Below are 21,134 nucleotides of genomic sequence, written 5' to 3'. Positions count from 1 at the left end.
TTCGAATGATGCGACTTAAACTGGGCTTTTGTCACACGCTTGACACAAGTTGTAATGAAAGCCTAAAACAAATGCTGTTCAGTCTTGGTACTTTTTTAACAGTCGTTCTGTGACTTGCTGAGGCAAAACAATGCAGCAAACACGATTTACGGTCTTATCAAATCTTTTGAAATACAGAAAAATGTTACTTGTCTTTTTAATTGTCAACAAAAAAAAAAACAACAACAACAACTGGAAATTAAAATCATGTGGTTTTTGTAGAAATGTGTACCAAAGATGTTGTCTTAGAATATCATTTGCAGGCCGGCATACAGTACTTTAGCAGCACCAAAATACTGCACTTAGATACACATTTTTGCATTTAGTGAATATTGCACCTCCTGTCATTTCGACACTGCACAACAGCTTACTGTCATTTTGATAGAATCTGAATTAGAATCTCTGGTAAATGACTTCATTAAACTAAATGAAAATCATCATGTTAACTCCGTTTTTGTAGCCTCGGGGGAAACACGACGATGTGCAAGTAGGAGAACTAGTCTAAAAATATATACGAGTGCTGTTATGTTGTTGTTCTGTAAGTGTGAATGTGTTATAACTTAAAAATGAATGCAGATGAAGGCGTTTCCTAGCGGTGCCCTCTCAAAGCACCTCCACTAACTCATCAGCTGAGAGTTAGTTCATCTCTGCCTCGTAAACTTTGAGAAGCTAACGTGTCTTAACATGGGCCGAGCTAGCAAAAAACACAGCAACGCGAATTTTTACTTTTAACAACGACAAGAGAAAGAAAAAAGAAAAGAAGAAGAAGAGAAGAAAGAAAAAAACACCAGCACACCAGCAGCATCATATTTCTGAACAACCTGAGTTGTTTGCCAGTATTTTGGCCCTCGGTCAAGAAATGACAGCAGCAGCGGCGGCGGCAGCAGCAGCAGCGGCGGTAGCGGCTCTATGTTGCAACGCGGCTCTCCCATTCAGTTCGCGGACGACGGCTAGCAAACTTCTCCGCTGTGTGTATTCGCATCCCTGGACGTGAACTGCATACATTTGTCATGAAGCTCTCTCAGCGAGTCATTAGCTCATTCCCCTGCTGTACAAACTGGAACTTGGCAGCCGAAGGGAAACGGACGAGACTTGTGGCTGAGACACTTTCAATTAGAGAGAGAGAGAGAGAGAGAGAGAGGAGGGAGAAAAGGAACCCTTAGCTAACTTTTTCTTACCTTTCACACGCCGAATATCTTCCCGTCGATGCCACCACTTCTTCGCGGACGTATATCCCGGTTTTGACAACGTCGTGTCAGGCAGAAATCACGAAAAACACGAGTGTGTAGGGCTCAACTCCTGCCAGTGCGAGTGGTTTTTCGCACACAGCTCCTCTCTGCGTGGCTCCAGTAACAGCCGCTGCATTTTTTTTTTCCACCAGCCTGGCGCGGGGGCGAGCGCACTAAGAGACTGGGCTGGCCAGGGGGAACGGCGTGAACGCGCAATATAAAATGGACTTAGGAAATTCAAGCTTTTCTTTCCTGCATTTATGACCCCCCCCCCCCCCCCCAAAAAAAGTGATTGTTGAGAAGCTTTCTTCTTGTTTTTGCAATGCAGAAATGTTAAATATGCAATGACGACAGCTCATCTGAAGCTGTTAATTTGACACATTTGCCGGGTAAATTATGAATTAGCTGATCAGGAATTGATCAATCAGGAATTAAAAAAAAAAAACAAGTGAAAAGTGATTGATTTCTTTTAAATCAAAGTTATTCCGTTACAGAATCAAAACAAAACAGTGAATGTCCACGTAGTAGAGGGGAAAAGTTCTCTCTCTTGCGTTTTCCATAACTTTCCACCACACTTCTGTCTTCTTCAGTAGATAGTTCGACCTCACCTTGTGAGTTGAAATATGTAAATTGATGGCTGTCTCCATGACAACTAAGTAGTTTTCAAGGTCATGCATAAAGTTTATAAAGCAGAGTAAAAAGAGCAGTATTCCCCTCTGGTAGTGGATTAAAAGCATAAGGCAGCATCGAGTTGAAATGCTCAAGTGATTTTTTTTTTTTTTTTTGCTGAACTTCTTTTTCACCTTCGCAAGTGTCTTTCTTTGTATTCTAGACTTTTTCACTGCAAACATGTCATGCCGGCGAATCAGTAAAATCATTGCCGCATTCTTTTACATGCACTCGTTTCAATAGCATTGATACTCAATTAGGCTTTTGAATAGAGGGTCTTTGTGTGTTTTTATGAATGTGGTATTTATACTGTGAAGAGAGGCATCATTTATTGATAATAAATTGTGCAGCCACACTTACCCCAACCCCAATGCATAAAGTAATTTCAAGTATTCAAAAGTCTGTTTGTGTGTGTGTGTGTATATATATATATATATATATATATATATATAATAACAGCTGACATGGTGAAGAAGTAAACTCATGCAGAACAAAGCCATGGTGAGTGTGTGTGTGTGCACCCATTCATTTATTGATAAATCCAGTCAGTATGACCACTCAAGAGGAGATCCCCCCTGTCTCCTGCTGCCTTCAGGTGCTGTTGGAAATATCCCGATCACAATAAGTCCACAGGAAAAAGATTTTGCATTTTTTTTCCCCCCTCGCAACGAACCCACCTTTCTAAGCTAAGTCAGATCTGCAGCAGCAGATACAACAAATGCTGTAAGTAATTTGAAATTGCTGAAATTAAATCTATTAATCTAACCAGAGGCCAGTCAGATTTGTCAAGAGTTTAAAGTTTTCTGTTGCTGTAAACCTGCCAAAATTTTCAGGTAAGCAACCCCTCAAGTGTTATTTGTGTGACTGACACCCCTTTCGAAGTTGGATAAAAGAGCATTTGTGGAGAACATAAAGGCACCAGGCGTTTTAGAAGAGGAGGCGGAGCTAAGTCAGAGGTTGACATGTGGGAATGACTCAAGTTTTTTTACACATTCCACGCATTGTTTCCTCCTCCTCCCTGGCTCGGTCCTGGGCACAGAGGCCAATTATTTTCCAGGGCCGGGGGAAATGGAGGGGAGGATGGCTCAAAAAAGAGTGAAGATGACTTGCATTTTCCACTTCAGCCTTTTTAAGAATAATTCATTTCCCTGGCTAAACAGATAAGAGATTGAGGTGTTGAGATTTCTTTCTGCGCTTTGTACAACTTCCCTGCATCTCTCAACTGTGAGCGGTGACATGCTTATGCTCAGAGATTATTACACTGCTCCAAAACACATCAAAAGGACAGAGAGGACGAGACAAAAGCAAAACTAAGCCTTTCTTTTTTCCAAAATGATCCCTTTTAAGAAGCCTAGATCTGATCTCAAATATGCCTGTGTATTTGATTTCAAAAGGCTGTGTTAAAGGGTATCGAGATGGTGGTGGTGGGGGGGGGGGACCAATAGTCAGAAAATGACTATTTTTAGTCTATTTAATCTTCTGGAAGATCATCAACATCTTCAGTGTGTCGTATTAATAGTATGCAGTGGTTTCCCTAGATTTGGATAATTTTTCATGAACATACGAAGCAATACGATGCAAAGGAGAAAAAAAAAGCAGAAGAAAGTCTCATTTCAAGTTTGGCACACTCTTTGTCAGAATAATCAATATCCAAGTGTTTGTTTTGTAGGAAGAAAATTGAACGGAGCTGAAGCGCTTCCAAAACAAAAAAAACAAAAACAAAAAAACAAACCCTCGGCTGTCTCAAAAGGATGCAAGGAAGCTCTGAGCGCAGCCAAACTGAAACACACCAGCACGTGAAAATTCCATTACTTTTTATCTGTAGAATGCACATCATCACAAAATATGCAGGTGGAGCTGAGTCCAAAAGGTTTGAGAGAGACCGGGGGGGGGGGGCATAAGTCGGGGTCAGCGGAAAGTCAGCCAAGTGAGGAAGCTTGAACTGACTTGCATCAGCAACACAGGACAATGTCCCCAATTATAGAACAAAAAGTTGAAATCCTTAATAAGAAGGGAATGTTCTGACAGACTTTTTGAAGAGTGTCAGTCTTCCTAAAGTTTTAGGTCCTATTTGTCAATTGTGACATGCTTTTCTCTGACTACGTCTTCAAATGGAATCCGTCTCCTGTCAAAACCATCATGAGAAGCTGCCATCAAACCTGTCGGCGTCTCAGATATAGTTTTACTGCAAGCCTGTATGTGAAAGATGCTCAAGCCCAACAACAGCTGCCAGGGAGTTGTTCTGCAGCCGACTGTGAAATCTAATATCTTGTTAGGAAAGTCAACATGACGCCGTAAAAATAATTCCATTGTTTCTGCTCTACACGGTCATAACGCTCCAAGGTCACGAGTTCAAATGTGGAGCTTAATTGATTCCACCAGCCAGTCATTTTCCTCTCCAGAAACTGAGGTCACAGTGGCTTTCAACGTTGACTCTCAGGACTGAGCACTTCATTGATTATATAAAGAGGGGGGTTTGAGCCATCACAAAACATTTGTTAAAATCCATCACTGGTGTATGATGACATAAAGGATTATCATAAATAATTATTGGCCCACTGTGGCAGGAAAGGCAATGCCATGCCCCCAAAGTCTTGTATACACTAACAAAAGCTTTCTCATTTTGACCATAACAGTGTGTTGAGCCAACAGAAACCATTTATGGCACTGAGACTGTTGAGAGGAAATTCAGCACATGACGCCTGACTCATCCCCTCTGCTCTGAGTCAGACCCTCCCTCCTCTGGTCCGGGATCTGTGGCTCTCTGCTGGAGCTGGCTCCTCTATCCTAATGTCAACCCGGCCCTCTGTAGGCAGGAAGCCTGCCAAGGATGCAGACATAGCCCAACAGAGGAGGAAGAGGCTGTTAGTATTTCAGTGGGTGTTTCTTTGTGAAGACAAAGACTGGGTGTGATGGTGGTGTGGCGAGAAAAGGGCAAGAGGAAGGGAGCAAATTCACAATGTCATGCATTAGGACAGATTTATGGATTTTCTGCTTCTCTTGATATCACAGTGAATGGAGTGAGGTGAACCACACCTGGACTTAAACTCAATGTGTTCTCTGAAAAAAAAAAAAGGTATAATTTTATAATTTTATTCCAGGTTGTTGGATTTTTTTTTGCCACAGCTTTGGGCCAACATCAAAGCAAAAAGGGCTGTAGCTAAGCTCATTATACAAATGAGCTTTGCAGCATATTGGTGCTACTGCACACACACCGAGATGATCCCAGAAGTTAAAAAGGTAAGCACCTCAAATAAGGTTGTCGGAGGCTCACTGGCCACAGAGCAGCACTGGAGGTAGTCTGTTCCGCAGTCTGTGACTTTTCTTGAAATATTAAATCATCAGAAAGGCCAGCTGCATCGTGCCACTTTGGTTCAGTTTGAAATACTGCAATAATTGCATAGATTACTGTGACATTTTGGACAGACATTTATATTCTACAGACAGTGGTAATTTCACGTCGTTTCACCTCGTGCCATCGGGGAATTTGTGCTTTTTTTTGACGGAACATCTCAATTACATTTTGGTGAATTGCCGTTACGTTCGGTGCAGCTAATCATGCAGTCGTGCAGGGTGTTCATGCTTGACCCCTTTCCCCAGGGTGCAATGAGGTTTTGAATCTGTGGTTCTGGAAATAAAATCTCCATTGATGTGTTTTTCACCAAGTATCCGCAAAACTCAAACATGACCACTATTAGGTGAAATGAGGGCTTATGAAGCATGTTAGCATTTAGCTCAGAGCCTGGCGGTGTAGCTGTCGAGTCTGAGTGAACGAAACTACACTGCAAATCTATTACTCATTACGTGACTCAATTAACTGATAATACTACAAGTTAAAATTTGATCAAGGTTAGCTATCACCGCGTCATGCAAGTCGTAAACCGTCATACTTTGATAATGGCCTTTATATTATCAAAGTCCTCTCCAAACTGAATCACATGAGGCGAGTCGTCAACGAGCTGCACTTTATGAGCCTGAAATATGGAAGCACGGATTACGCAAACATCCATATGTAGAGTCCGTGGCACAACAGCCTGTGTGGGCTTGTTATTTCACTATAGAGCAACATTCTCATGTCCTGTGGGAACAGAACATCTGTTAGGGACATTGTTCCCCAACTGTTGGATATAACACTGTGACAAAAGTGGCCTTTGCAGACAGGAAGTGTCAACTGGCAGAAAGGAAAAGGGCATCAGTGAATGGAAACATTAGGGACTCATAATGTCATATCAAACCCAAGTACAGGGCCGTACGAGAGACTTCATAGCTAATGGACCAGCCAGTCTCATTTATGGCCGAGCCTTTCCTGATCGTTTTGTGACTTATCCAGCTGTTTTCCTCTGGACTTTTGAGTTGATGTTTGAGCCTCCAGTTTCTGGAGTTCCAGTTGTAGTAGAGCTGTTTGATTGACTTTACCAGTACAAATCTGTTTGACTCCACATCTCTGCAGAATGTAATAAAGCTCTGGCAGTCAGCACTCATGACTCCAAACACTGATGTATACCAGAGGATTAGCATCACACTTCCACTTGATGTGACGTGTTCAAAAACGAGGTTGCCGGCAGTTAGCAGATACGTCACAAACTGAAAAAATGCAGCGTTAAGCTCGTAATGAAAGTCGTTGACTGAGAGTAACTGTCAATAAAGCTAGGACAAGGGCAGTCTAACTTTCATTTTCATTTCACCGCAAAATGGATGCCAAGTACCTCATAAAATTACACCAATAAACGCACTCCTCACATGATGTTAATAGGTTTATTGAAAACAGAAAAAAAATAACTGGCACGTTCTTCAACAGCATTAAAAAAACTGCTCGGCAATATTTCTTGGACATGGACACCTTTCTCTTTGATACATGTTTGAGAATGGTTAAATATTGACACAAATGGGTGATAAAAACAGGACAAGGAGCGACAGAAAACTGCTCATGGTTTCATGTCACTTGCTTATGTGGTAAACCAAACCACTGCTATATTAATAAAGATCTAACAGTTTAGAAATGTATAAAACAACAAATAAATATGAGACACTACGTCACCTTCACCTACGTTATCTTAGCAAAAGATATTTTAAAAATCAATCGGGACAACGGATGGTCAGAGGGGATGGTCGTCGAGGAGACACGGCTCAACGTGGAAATGATGTCTTGTCGACGTTGCTCAGTCCAGCAAAACGGTGGGAATTGGTCCAATTATCTAAGTCAGAAAGACAGCCAAGACATGACCATACGGTGGATCATGGGGGGAGCAGATCTGAAGAAGACTTAATTCATCAAAATTTTATTGATTAGATCATGAAAAATTAAATTCCTAACAATCAGACAGAAAATCCTACGAGCTAAGAATCTCTCACCTGTCCAAACGGTTCACGACGTCTCTCACGGTGGTGATGAGATTCTCGTGTTCTTGGGGGTTACTGACAATGATGCTGTGGAGCTTCTTCATGTAGGAGTCGATGGTGTCAAGGGTGGGCATTTCTCCGCTGCCTGCAGGGTGACAGGAGTGTGAGGTCAGATGTTCATAAGCTGACTAAAATTACATTTTACATCCCGTGAAACGAGAATGACAAAAGAGTTGCGTTGAAATAAAAACAAGCAAAAAAAAAAAAAAAAAAGGCGCGTGATTTTAACTCCTGATGCCATCACGTTTCATGCACAAATGACCTTTTATAGCTCTAAAGATTTTTTAGCCCTCAGTTTTGTCTCACAGACAGGAAGCAAAGCCATTTCTTCTGTTCAGCATTTTAGTCTTCGCAACTGAGGTGATTCCCAGTTACAAGAGGTACAAAATAGACTTGGGGGGCAAGGACTTTCAGATATCCATAAGGCTTTGCTTATTGTCTGTAAGACTGAATTGAGGGCTAAAAAAAATCTATCATGTATAAGAACAAATTTGTACGCAAGGACATTTCCTGAATGAGGCCGTTGTTCTTAGCGATATCAAAGAATGCCTGGAATTCTCAAGCCTAGAGCCACGTTTAGCTGTTTTCTCACATGCCAGCTCGGACAAGCAGGTCAAAAATGGATTTGCTTGAATTTTAATTATGAAAAATGGTTTCATTAGCAGTTAATGACATCGTAAAGTGAATTGAGGTAAAGGTAGATCCCACAGGCAGTGATTAGTGGATCTTACGGCACTGGCTGGGCCCCTGAGGACAGCATGCGACAGCCCTTGAAGCTGCCATGGCTTCACCTCTTTTCACTCCTGTAACATTTTCTGAAACTCGATATGCCCTTGAGAGACGACCCGTTTTATCCACATCGCAAACTTGCAGCCCAAATTCAATCCCGTTTCCAGGACAGTTGAAATACTTGCTTGTGACCTCATAAACCAGTGTCTCTACCATCTGCTATTTCCTTACTAACCAATTGGTGACAGGAAGGAAGGACAGAGGAAATGACAGGGTTCACTCCTTTGCTACTTTCATCATCAGGTCTGGAAAAAAGACTTTATTTACTAGCTCGACTGCTCTTCCCCCAGGTACTTGGGAAATTCTCGCTGCTGAGCCTGGTCGTTATGTAGGGTGCACTGAGTGGGTTAATTCTCTAAGATGGTGCAACTACAGAAAGAACCGTCAACAGCCTGAAATCACACGTAAACCAGCATACACCCAGAGGAAGCTTTGATGTTACCTTTATACGGACACCTTCTTGTAAACAGAAATTGCCTGTGTTTCTCAAGGCGAGGTCTACGAGGATTTTGCAATCATCCTTCATTGCAAAGCTCGTATTTAATTAGGGCAAGCTGCTGTGTGAGCATGAATTCAAAGAGGTGTGGAAGAAAACCTGTGGGTGTGAGCTCAGCTGTGTGGATTAAACAAGTATGAGCAGAGTGGGAGGAACGCTCTCATTTATTTAAATAATCAGCAGGTAGAAAATGAATACGGGTTTACAATTTGTCTCTAAAAGAAGAGGAAGTGGTCCTTTTATTCTCTACAAGCTCTTTATATCAGAGGATCCAGGAGGAAGAGTTCAAAGCACAATAAATATGAAGTGGGTGTACGACACTAACAACATTACTAATGTCACAGCGACTGTGACTCCGGAGCTAATAGCGTACCACAGCATGTGTGCCTGGGCTGGATTGCTGCTATATCAGGTTAAATGAGTATCAGTGAGAGTGCATTTAAACCTAAGAGCCACATGTTCACGTTCAAAATAAGAGCATTTTCCTTTTAGTTTTCCACACAGACACACAATGTTAGTAAAGAAAAGATTAAATTCACTTCATGTCTAAAACGGTTCCTGTCTAAATTGTAGTAATACATCGCAGGAACAGCTAACACAGCTGGGAGGTTGTAAAAAGGGTCAAATGAATAAGTCATCAAGAATAATGTCCTTGTCCATATATTTCTGTGAGCACTTTCATTGATCTAATGGGTTCTCCAGCCCCTTACACTTCACCATCATAACTACATCCCTGACCCGGACCCTGAGCCTGAGCCTGAGCCTAACCTAATATTACCATGACCCTAAAACCAAGTTTCTCAAACAGCCAAGTACTTGATGAAAACACACACACACACACACACACACACACACACACACACACACACACACACACACACACACACACACACACACACACACGCGCTAATTACTGATTAGGGTTCGACCCTGAATGCGAAGGTCCGCATCAAACCATCAGTCTGGGAACTCCTGAATCGATAGCTTCTTCATGTTGAGCAGAGAAAAGGAAGAAGAATCCTGCTGCTGTTGTTGTACTCGTGTTTGTGTACATTTGAATCCCTTCAGAGGCATTCAAGCTAGCAGCAAACTTTAATTTGATTCGCCCATGTAATGTTCGTCTCTGCAGTGTAGTTAATTGGCCGGGGCGGGCAGCCAGTGAGTGGAGAGGCATGCTAGCTGTGGTTTGGTCCTTGGCAATAGCCCCCAATGTTGATGGCAGTCGAGCTGGGTAGCCCTATTGCTCATATATTTGGATATCTATTTTGTCAACTTATGAGATGGACAATTGTATAGAAGTGGCGGGTAAACTGAACAAAGCAGTTGTCACCTGGCAGAGGTACAGAAGAGAAGCTGGAGGTGAGTGCCTGGCGTAGGGTCTCCAGGTGTTGGTGGAGAAGCCCGTTGCGTCCCCTTTCTTGCATCACATCGCCTTCCAAGCGCTCTACTGCTCCACGCATACTCTCCACATGCTTCTGCAGCGCTGCGTTACGCTCCTCATACTCCATGTTGGTCTTACGCAGCTGCCGCATCTCGGCTTCACGTGCTGGGGACGAAGACAAAAGCATGCAGATAGAAAGGGGAACAAAAGAAGATGATGGGAGACGTCCAGAGAAGTGACGGGTAGGGCAGTCGGTGCTGTCATGCATTTTTAATTTGTTCTGAGAGGTAAGTTCTGAAGTTTCGAAGCATCGCTGACTTCTGGAGGCTGTGAAACTATTTTGGGATGATGGGGCAGCACTATAAAACAAAGTGATGTAGCAAAGGAATTCATTTAGAAACACTTAGACAAATGGAGGTGGGGGGGGGGAATCACAGCACACCAAGAATTTCTCAACAAAACCTGTGGAGACGCTTTACCTTTGCTGTGGTTGAGAAACTCTTCAGTGAAGATGGGGATGTCAAACACAGTCCTGTCCTTCCCTTCTGCGTCCTTCTAATGAGAGAGAGAGAGAGAGAGAGAGAGAGAGAGAGAGAGAGAGAGAGAGAGAGAGAGAGAGAGAGAGAGAGTAATATGAAGTCAACACATTTGGCCTTACTGCTGGATCGGGTCATTTATCTAGCCAGGCTGTAAGTGGGTGGATAATTAATTTCATACCTGGCCACAGGGGAAATGCGGTGATACGGTTTAAGAAATGAGGAGGCAGAAGTAATTTCATCAACAGTGGAGCTAAGATGGTCACAGGCTCTGAAAGGCTTTGCAACAACACTGTGTTTCACAACAGCATGACAAGAGATAGAGCAGGGATCCCATCGCCCCTCCTATGTAATCATCCTTCCTCATTTCTTAATATAATTGAGTTTATGTTGAACCTTGCGTCCTCTGGAATCGAAAGGGGAAACTCTGGTTTTCCCAGAGGAATACTGATTATGATCAAGGTCACCTTGGCTGTAACCCCTCTGAGTATGCTCACTAAGGGAGCCTCTTAACTACACACACACACTTAATAAAACTTAATTACACTTTTAGCAGAAGGCAAATGTTTGGATCACAAATGAACAGCAAGGGCAGTGTAAAAACAACAGATGTAACAAAAACGAAAGCACAAACATCCCACATCCATTGATCACATCGATGTACAATCATTGAAATTCTTGATTTATTTTTTCACATTTCAACCTCACCGTGTTTCCACTGAATTGTCAACTCTTATACTCCTGCAATATTTTTATTCAGGTGGCGTATTTGTGGTCATAAAGCTCCTGGTCACATCTCCACAGGCCAGGAGTCGACAGCCACCTCGGAATTGTCAGGAACAGGCTGTTTGGGCGTGTGACTTCAACAGTTGCTGCGTCAAAGTTGATTTATAAAAAAGCACCTCAAGCGAGCAGAAGATCTTTTGCAAAACTGAGACAGAGAGACATTTACTATCCGTTTTGCCATTCCCATCAACTTTTTCTTGTGTGAAGCATCGAGGTACGTTGCTAGAAGAAGTTAACATTGCTTACTTTGAATATTTTGGAGAATTTTTTTCCCATTGAAAACCAAACTTCGGATTTGATTTAGTATTTCAAACACATTTTGAGGACTCAGTAATTTAGTGTCTGTATCAGTTCACTCAGCCATCCTTACATTCAGCTGGGTTATACTGATGACAATAAAACAAAATGGGATTTGACATTTCACGTGGAACTCACACTCTGAGACATAAAACAGCTTGTACATTATATTAGTCTGTGACCAAATGTTGTCGAATTATCGCAGAATGGAAACATATTTGTTGCAGTCTGCCACCGGCCCTCTTACTCTTTCTTTTTTGTCTGAGAACCTGCAGCTTAATGAGTCACTCTGCTGATCTTTGGCTTCCCCTCAATGCAGAGAAATGACAACATAAATACAATCAAATGTTAGAAGAGGAGTAATTCACTTGAATTAATCCAGATGATATTCACTTCTCCAGGGAAGTGGCTGTGCATGTGATTGGGTAGGACAGAGTTACTGACCTCGTGGAGAGCCTCATTGGCTACCTGGTTCCCGACATCTGGAGAGGAAGGAAAGAATAAAGACAGAAGCGGATGATTCATGTTTCCCCCAGCGCTGCGTGCGTTTACTGCTTCATGATTGAAGGAATAAAAGTAATGGGAAAAGTTCCGTCTCTCGTCTCTAGCAGAGGAGATACCGAGAATCAACTGAAACATCGACTTCAACGGAACCTGTCGACATTTTTCATCTTTTCTGTTCTAGTGCAGAGCTGTTTATATAGTTAACATTTTTCTAACAGAACAAAATAGGAACAGATAATGTAGACCATGTGTTTCTTAAGTTCTCTGGCCTTTAGCTGAACTTCTAAGACTACTTAATTAAAAACACACATAGTGACTGCTCCTTTGCCATATTTCCAATGACTAAGCAAAGTAAATGCTTATGAGTTTTCATGCGGATATAATGAAATGCATCAAATTAAGGCTGTGACTCAGTAGCAAGTCATCTAAATACTCCTATGGTGGTAAATATTTGCAGGGGTGAAGCTGCCACCGAAGTGCTTTCCTAACCACATCTCACCTCCTCTGTGTCTCTTGCCCTTCTGCTTCTCTTGGACCTTTCGGGTGAAATGCTTGTAGGCCTCCGTCTTCTGGTACTTCTCCAGCTCCCGCATGTAGCGCTCTTTGTCACGTTCAGCCTCGTCCAGGTATCGCTGCCAGGAAAGATGGTGAGGAGAGGTCAAAATCCCCAAGGTGATTATTCCTAATCATGATCAGTAATATCAGTAATATCAACAACACAGGTGCTGCACGTGTCACTCGATTCAGCCCGGTCCTTTTGAGATTGGTTTGTATAAAATTCAAGCTCTATGTCACAGGCAAAGTGGCAAAAAAAGTCAGAACACAAGCTCGAGCTCAGTTCCAAGCTGTGAAATCACTAGCTGGACGCGCTACATACAACAAGTCCACTGGAGACTCTTAAATGCATGATTTGATTCAATTGGTGGGGCCTAGATACCAAATATTACCATAAAGCTCCATTTGCAGCTGGACATTTCCCTCAAGTACTTTAGACATGACGCAGAGAAGTCATTGCAACATAGAATTAAAGGCCAGGACTTTTTAAGGGTTAAATTCTGATGATCAACAAGAACCCTGAATAACCTGCAATCACATTGTAATGCAAGTAGCTAGGATTTGAAAGAAACGCCGTTTGCCTGGAGGACACTTGCAAGTTTGGCTTTATTCCACCGTTGGATTTAAAAGCAAAACATAAAAACTTGTCAAATATTTTCAGGAAAGACAGAAAATGCAAATTCCAATGCTGAATCTTGGAAATGTTTGTAGCAGTGCCTGAGGAACATTGTTACCTGACAGCATGACAACATGTAAGCTGCGCGCTGTGATGTTAGATGCAGAGACAGACTTCTACGTGACGGAATTCATCGCCGTAATGTAAACATGACCTCAATCTGCCTGGCCAGTGGCCACCATCACACTACAGGGATATAAGCTGTACGTGAGATGTCATACCCTACCAAACATAGTCGCACTCACATGTAAATCAGGTGTGGTGACAAGACATGAAATAGACTTCAAGGCTCACACTGGTCGTGTGTCGTGGAAACACAGATAAATAAATGTGTCTGCTAGTTTCAGAGAGGCGAATGTCGAGCGCTGGAGTGGCCTTTCAAACCGTCTGCTCATGTGTGCTCCTCTCTGTATCTTTTTCACCAACCTGCTTCTCCTCCGGGGGTAACTTGCTCCACTCGTTGCCCAGCATCCGTGTGATCTCTGGGAAGGGCACATCAGGCCTCTCAGCCCGTAGCTGCTCCCGTCTGTCATTCATGAAGCGAACGTAACCTGTTAAGGGGGCTTTGGGTGCGTTTCTGTCCTTCATCGGCTTCTTCCTTTTCCTCCCTTTGGTCCAATTGCCTCGTCTGGTTTTCTGAGGAGAAAACAGATAGCTTTTTAAATATTTAAAGAAACAACTTCATGATTGTAGATTGATGATTCTTGTAGTTTCAGAGGGAAAAGGAAGAAAACAATGAACGTGTTCGCCTCTTACCTCATCACCATTTCTCTGGCTGTTGCTGTCGGTATTCGCACCAGGAGATCCTGCCTGCTCATCCATGTCTTCCCACTGGGGAGACACAGACGATAACAATGGTGAACAGGAGTCTGCACAATAAGTTCAATATTATTACGTTACACTTTCTCAGTGAGCAGCAGTAGGTGAATGTGTGATATGGACAAACCCCTGATTTGTCACAGTAAGGCCTGTGCCATCTTTGTGATAACTAACACAGACACTTATGTTGATGAAGGGGGGTTAAAAGCATTTTGACATGGTTGGGCCGAGGGTGGAGGCTCCAAGGATGCTGCCCAGGCAGGAAATGGAGACTAGGTTGGTCCTTCAGCTGCATCACCCCCCCCCCCCCCCCCAAACTCCTTTCAGTCTTGGCACCAAAACTCCTCTTGGCCCGGCAAATTTCCTCTAATAGAAATGTCTTGCTGCTATCAATCATTTTTCAGCCAGTGAATGAAAAAAACACATTGCCCTCACAACTCGGACACTAATGTAATCGATTTTCAACAGGCGGAAGCCAGGAGCAGTCTGGTACTGCTTCACAAAGAGATAAGCAAAAATACTTAGAAGCTCTATGGAAAAATGGAGTTGAATTCTTGAGCTGAGCCTCTGGCTGGACTCTGGATCCCAACATCAATGGAAGGACAACTGTGTGCCATTATTACCTTCTAGCTTTTAACAGAAATTAGTTTGACTTTTAAAATCTTTTATGTTAAGAACAACTGATTAACCAGTATACACTGACTGGAGTACTTGTGGGCAAACAGCCCAGGACTAAGTCTTAAAATAATAACAATAAAACTGTGACAGAAACTTTGACCTATGCTGAATCACATCATGGGAAGTCAGACCCTCTATCCTTCCCCTGTTGACACGAATACTGTGGGAAAAGTCAAGAGGAAATAACCAGTTAACTGAAAATATTCATTTGGGGAACGAAATATGAGGGAAAATCCCCTCTCTAATAGACTGTTAAGGTAAGCAGACATGTTTCTCTTCAACATTTTTGTGATGCCAGTCCTTACTTTCCCAAATATTCTAACAGTAAAGTATGTCAAACTGCCTCATCATGGTTTCCTTTCACCCTGTGTCACATATTGGGAAGCACATAACTTGCGGGTTAATCTGTAACAACAGACTAAATAATGACCAAAACACATCAAATCTACTAAAAAGGGGAACAAGTGTATTCCAAGAGGTCTGCATCACCACGAATCAGAACTGTGCTGCAGCGCCCTCTGCTGGATAAGAGCCCGCAATGCACAATTGAATGACAATTGCCCCGGAGTGGATTCATTGACTTACATTTACGTAGTAATATCAGTGTTAACTGCGGTGTTTCATTATTTTATCAAGTATTAAAAACAATAAAGGCAATAACAAAAAAAAAGTCCAACAATCCATTTACATTATTACATTTGTATCAATCGGGAATCCCAGAATAATCTAAACTTACTGAGGGACCCTCATTGGAAACCTAAGGTTCAGGTAAAGCTGATTAAAAGAAAAATAAATAAAAAGAAGCAAAACAGCACGGCAGACCAGGCTCGGGTGACAGTTAATGATGTTTGTGTTGAATGGAACGGCGTTACGTGCATCACACGACGATGACACTTCCAGACCTTCCAGCCAGCGGTGGCGAAAGTGACGGCTAGAAATAGCTAAAGCCACCGCTGACACACGAGTAACAACTGCGCTCAACAAACCGACGCGACGACAAATTTTGCTAATGCTTTAAACTGGGACGTTAAACCGACACGCTGACGGGATTCAGGCTAGCAGTCTTGTGTACATCTGGCAAACAGCACCCGTTATTAGCTTGCGGTTAGTTATGTTAGCTAAGTTACACAAGCTAACACCAAAGCGGGTGTGGTAATTAAACAAATACAATTCATAAATGTAGTTCTCGTATGCCCCTTCAAGCGATCACTGCACGGTACAAAATTACAACACCGAAAATTAAAGGCATGTAAAGGAAATGTATCGGACCAGAGACAATGGTCCAATTAGCCTGCTCGGCTACTAGCTAACCGCTAATTCGCAATGTAAGCAAGAAGACGGGCTGCAAACGAGCTGCAATTTATTGCCCAATCTGAAACGGTGCAATCTGCTACATCTACAATGTTAACTCGTCAGAATCACCCAGATAAGAGCGAAAGTGGAAGCATACAAACTGTACCTTTACCTGCGCAAATGTTTCCCTAATCAAAACAATACAGCCGCTACAGCATGGAGTTACACCAACTAGATTGGCTATATCTGTTACTGAAAACAAATAACAAGGGGAATTAGTTTCATTTGTTTGTGCTTTATTAAATGCCATTGTACCCCTCTAAAAAGCCAGAGGAAACCAACACTAATAACTCAAATTACCTGAATCACATTAAAGGGACTGGTTCTAGTTGTTCCATTTCTATGTAGCCCTGTCCTGTCTCTGTTCCTCGTGAAACCAGAGGCCAGGTCATTTCAGGGCGTTGCTTCCCCCTACTGCCCATGTAGTGTACTGCAACTTGATGGATTTCCTCTCCTGATTTATTTTCTGCAGTAGGCGATTCATCATAACTGGTGTTGAACGTATGAGAAGAGGACATTTTTCATCTGAAGGGTTAGTTTTCCAGAAATGTAGCCTTTTAGGCTGGAATTATGTCATGAACAGGCCTGGCAAGTGTTCAAACCTGTTGTAGTTTATGGGTCCGTCATTAATATCTGGATATCGGTTGCTACTTACGCATGTATTTTATTTTAAGATGTATTTTTCTGTGTGTGTTTGTGTGTGTTAGGTCTGAGAAGTGTGTTACAGCAGCCATATTTCTTGTGCTTACAATCTTGAACTCCACGCAACTTCTAAGCACAATTAAATACTTTATGCACGGTGTGTCCACTTAGTGATTGTGTCTATTTTTGAATTAGGCGCAAGCTCTGCTCTGTGACTTTATGACGTATAAACATAGTTAACATGACGCGCATAAACAACAATACACATACACAGGATGAATGACGACGCTGCCTCCTTAGGAAACTGCCCCTTACATTAGAGATATACGGTATGAGATTGATACCATGATTCCAAACTAGCAGACTGCAAATCAACAGCCAGGTGGGAGTCAACTTACTGTAGCAGCAGTGTAATTGAAAGCTTGATAGCAAACTCATCACAGTTATCCAGTCAATTCAACCCCAATCCTCAGGCTCATTACACCCAGGCTGGGTACATCCAGCCCCTCCGTGAAGTTTAGAAAGCAGTCAGAAACAGAATCAAGATACTCAGCCAGGATTGCTGGTCACATTTAAAACTGCCGATTTAATCAGTTGAATCTAAGAAATGTTTCCCTGAAGATTCTGCTGAAGCTTCTCAAAAAACTAGGTTACCAGGAAATGGGGGAGACACTTTTCCTGCAGTGTCTCATTTGTGTGAAATATTTATGGTTGCACACTTCTGTCACGTAGAACTGTGCTTTTCACATCTTTTAAAATATTTGTGTACACATTTAACAACACTTAAGGATGACGACACAAGCTGATGTAAAAAAAAAAAAAATAGCAGCGAGGATGTTTGTCAGCTCAAGTCGCGTCATTCTGGGCCAAACAGTGGCGCTCAAACACAAGGCTTGCAAAGGAAGGCAAGTCGCACATATAAATCTGTACTTACATGACTGGGAATATCTGTCTTTACATAGCAGTGTGTGACATATTTTCACCCTACTCTTGCTCAGTTTCGAAAAAATCTGATCAAAATATTTGAAAACAAGTTGCAAATGTTGCTGGTGTGGTCAGGAATGATGACGAGGGGTTGAAAGACGAGGGTTTGCGCGCGCTTCCTCGATGAAACTTCTCTGCTCTCTTTCTCTCGTCCTGCACAGGTTCACAGATGCTGACACGACAAACAAAAGGGGGCCTTAACCTGACATGTTTGGGATGCCAAGCAGAACTTACCGTTAAAGCATCAAGTGTTCACAGTTAAGTTCACTTCATCTCATGAGGAACCCCCCAAAAATAACTTACTGGTGACTCCAAAGTGCGTAAAACACCAGCCACATATTATTAGCGAGAAGCTAAAATCATCCAAAAACACAGTTTTGATGTTTCAGTCGGTCTCCATAAGTGCAAAGTTAAGTTAATTTTCCTCCGAAGAATTAATTTGTAATGTTTTGCCATCTGGTACTGGCATATTTGAAGTTATTTCACCATGTCCTCATTCAGCCTGACACAGACTCGCTGCTGGGGGGGAGGGGGGGTTCATGTCCTTCCTTCCTAAGAAGCTTTTTTCAACAATCCTCATGTGAACTGACCTGAGTTTGTTGCCATTAGCTGCACCTGCATGCAGAGATGGTAATGGTGTTATTCTAAGAACAGCGAGAAGGTGTTTTTCCAGCGATGGAAAAAATGGATTTACAGCCCTTGGTGAAATATCCCAGGGCTGCATTGCCATTACTGGCTGCTGTCATGGATTTAGACGGTTGGATATCAGTTTTAAATTCAAGTATACAGACCCTATCACAAGCCAGAACATGACTTATGCTGTTGGTTGGGGTTTTTTGTTGTTGTTGTTGTTGTTTTTATTTTTAAAACTGAGAAACAGTGCTACAGACTTAGCTATCAAAGAGTTTGTAACATGTCAATAGTGAACAGGCCCAACAAATGCAAAATACTGTTATCAAAGGTTTTATATATTCTTCCCTTGAGGGAACAATTACAACAACAGGTACACAAATTAACCATGTTATTTTTGGTTTATAGGCAAAACAGCATCTGCCAATAACTTCTGCCAGTAGACGTTTTATATTCTAGTTCTCCAACAGTCACGAATTAGAGGAAATGTTGCCTGTGGAATCATGTTTGTCACTAATTGGCTGACTTGGAACATAAAAATGATGTAGGCCAACTGTTCAGCTCCCTGCAGGAGCATGTCCAGCTTGATATTCACCATTTATTTTTTTGCCACTCAGCATTGGTGGTCACTGTGTTATGGGCACAGCAAACAAAGCGTGGGAAATAGCGAGCCAAGTTCAATCATCTCTGTACTGGAGACTCCTCTGATCCCAGCTGGCCTGGGGGGAACAGCTGTCCCCTGCACCGTTATCCACCTGGCCGCATCAAATCGTTTGGCCCCAGCCTGAGATGTTTAGAGTGGAGAGGAGCTTTCCAGCCACCGTCCCTGTGTGGGTTGATTATATGTTCGTGCCAGTCAGCCTGTGGGGCCTGGAACATATTGGCACCCACGCTGCCTGCATTAATCCCTCCTCGTGGTGGTGAATTGGTGAATAGGAAAGATGAGGATAGTATGTGATCGAGGTAATCAATTAGTGAGTCACTTGTTTCAGGATGATGTCACTATGATGATGCCCACTCTTGTTCTGGAAGTGAAAATCGGATTCATATGCCCCAAAGAGGAGTGGATTATCAGCCAAAATGTTGTAACCATCCGAGGTCGACTCATGAGCGGCAAGCAGTCTGTGACATGATGGGATCTGCCCCTGTGGAGCCCTCAAGTTAGCGTATCCACCTTGTTTAAAAAAAAAAAGAAAAAAAAGGGGGGGTTTTATTCTTAAACTAACAGTGAATTACAACACTACCCGCAATCCTGAAGTAAGACAGCAACGCGTCTGATTGGTGGAGCGCACTGTTACCATGGAAATACACACGGAATTGGTCAGTTTCGGCCGTTTTAAAAGTCACAAATTCTGGCCATGGTTTGAGAGCAACCTGCTGGCTGCAGAAATATGATTTCCCTTTCTAACAAAAAAAACTATGAATATTCACTAAACACATGTTTCTGTACATCAATTTCAATTGGCTTGCAATAACAAAAATGGTCCATTGGGCGCAAAACATATATATATATATATATATGTGTGTGTGTGTGTATATGTATATATATGTGTGTGTGTGTGTATATATATATATATATATATGTATAATTTATTTATTTATCAATGCTAGTTTCAATAATATCATTTGCAGTGGCTAATGGGGTGAAGGGTTCCTTACTCTCTTAAGATAATTATATGCACAGACTTGCAAATTTGACAATTTTATCTTTTTCCTGTTGTGTGTTTGTGCCAAATCAAATGTTTTCTGGTCACGATTCATCTGCTTACTCATCGTCTTGGTTCCAAGAGTAGAAGTCTTGGTATAAAGAATTTGATGAAATGTCAAAGGAAGACTAGAATGGGGAATTTACTTCCGGAACTGGAGCTTGTCTGAAGGTGGGCATCATAAATGTGAATAAGCTGCTGTGAGTGTTGAAAAAAAAAATCACTTGGGTGTCAACAGAGAAAGAAGAAATGCTAAAGATGGTTTCTATATGTCCCTCCAAAGAGCCAATCACCTTTGAAGCTGTGAAAACATATCCAGTCCAGGAACAAGCACATGCAAGCAGGCCTCTGATAAACCTGACACATCAAATTCAATCTCAGACTGATTGACAAGCTGCTTAAACAAACAGCAGTTAACTTGCCGGTGTGATGAGCTGAGGGTGCCATGGCATTCTGGACTGAGATGTAAAAGAAGTTCCTAATAACCCGTGGAGGACGAAAAAAGAAGGTGTCTTATTAAACCTTGGAAGTCACCAAACAGTGTTTTTTTTCTTATTTATTCTGTGTCATTTTTATGTCACGGAGAGCACAGTTATGGCTCTCTCCGAGTTCATTAGATAGGAGCCGGGCCGTATGGGTCTGAAATGGCTGCCAGGAGGCATTAACAAGATGGCTGCTGAGCGGCGAGAGCGTCCACAAAGGACTTTGGTACCATGATCAGCTTGTGTTCAGTGGAAGGAACCGGTAGAACTAAAAAAAACAGCAGATTTCTGACACCAAAACACCTTCCTCACCGACTGAAACTGTAGAAGCTCCCGCGAGCTCCTCCTACCTCGCCAGCTCTGGTCTGAAGGCTTCCCAGAGACCAGAAACACAACCATGATGTCAAGAGGCTGTTGCTGAATAGTCGTGTTTTCTAAGCTTTAAGCTCTAAGTTTTTGTCTTAGGACAGTTAAAAAAAAGAT

At 42.3% G+C, this 21,134-nt stretch overlaps 2 protein-coding genes across 12 annotated transcripts in view; both read right to left on the bottom strand.

Annotated features, from left to right (window-relative positions):
* Positions 1-1,458, bottom strand: part of peak1 (pseudopodium-enriched atypical kinase 1) — an 80,379-nt gene extending 78,921 nt beyond the window's left edge. For all 4 annotated transcript variants that reach the window (XM_086209613.1, XM_086209612.1, XM_086209611.1 and 1 more), the window contains exon 1: positions 1,218-1,458. The gene's annotated coding sequence lies outside the window, so the exon portion shown is untranslated. The remainder of the gene's footprint in view (positions 1-1,217) is intronic.
* Positions 1,459-6,678: 5,220 nt separating this feature from the next.
* Positions 6,679-16,581, bottom strand: hmg20a (high mobility group 20A). Of its 8 annotated transcripts, none has more exons than XM_086209605.1 (9): positions 16,508-16,581; positions 14,114-14,188; positions 13,784-13,993; positions 12,626-12,758; positions 12,067-12,104; positions 10,483-10,558; positions 9,953-10,168; positions 7,290-7,422; positions 6,679-7,132 (listed from the first exon to the last, which is right to left on the bottom strand). In XM_086209605.1, exons 2-9 carry the CDS (start codon positions 14,177-14,179, stop codon positions 7,129-7,131), a joined length of 876 nt encoding a protein of 291 aa, XP_086065731.1. In that variant the 5' UTR covers positions 14,180-14,188; positions 16,508-16,581; the 3' UTR covers positions 6,679-7,128. The 8 variants fall into 8 exon arrangements, with proteins under 8 accessions (XP_086065731.1, XP_086065729.1, XP_086065736.1 ...); XM_086209603.1 differs by lacking the exon at positions 16,508-16,581 and adding an exon at positions 16,320-16,392; XM_086209610.1 differs by lacking the exon at positions 16,508-16,581 and adding an exon at positions 16,320-16,392 and having other exon boundaries at positions 10,483-10,555.
* Positions 16,582-21,134: the final 4,553 nt, after the last annotated feature.

This window comes from Aulostomus chinensis, chromosome 7 (assembly GCF_037954235.1).
Source record: "Aulostomus chinensis isolate RoL2024-O1b breed Wild chromosome 7, RoL_Achi_v1.0, whole genome shotgun sequence".
Classification (NCBI taxonomy): Eukaryota; Metazoa; Chordata; class Actinopteri; order Syngnathiformes; family Aulostomidae; genus Aulostomus; species Aulostomus chinensis.
Note: the sequence above shows the minus strand (reverse complement) of the source record. Positions and strands in the feature narration are given on the sequence as shown.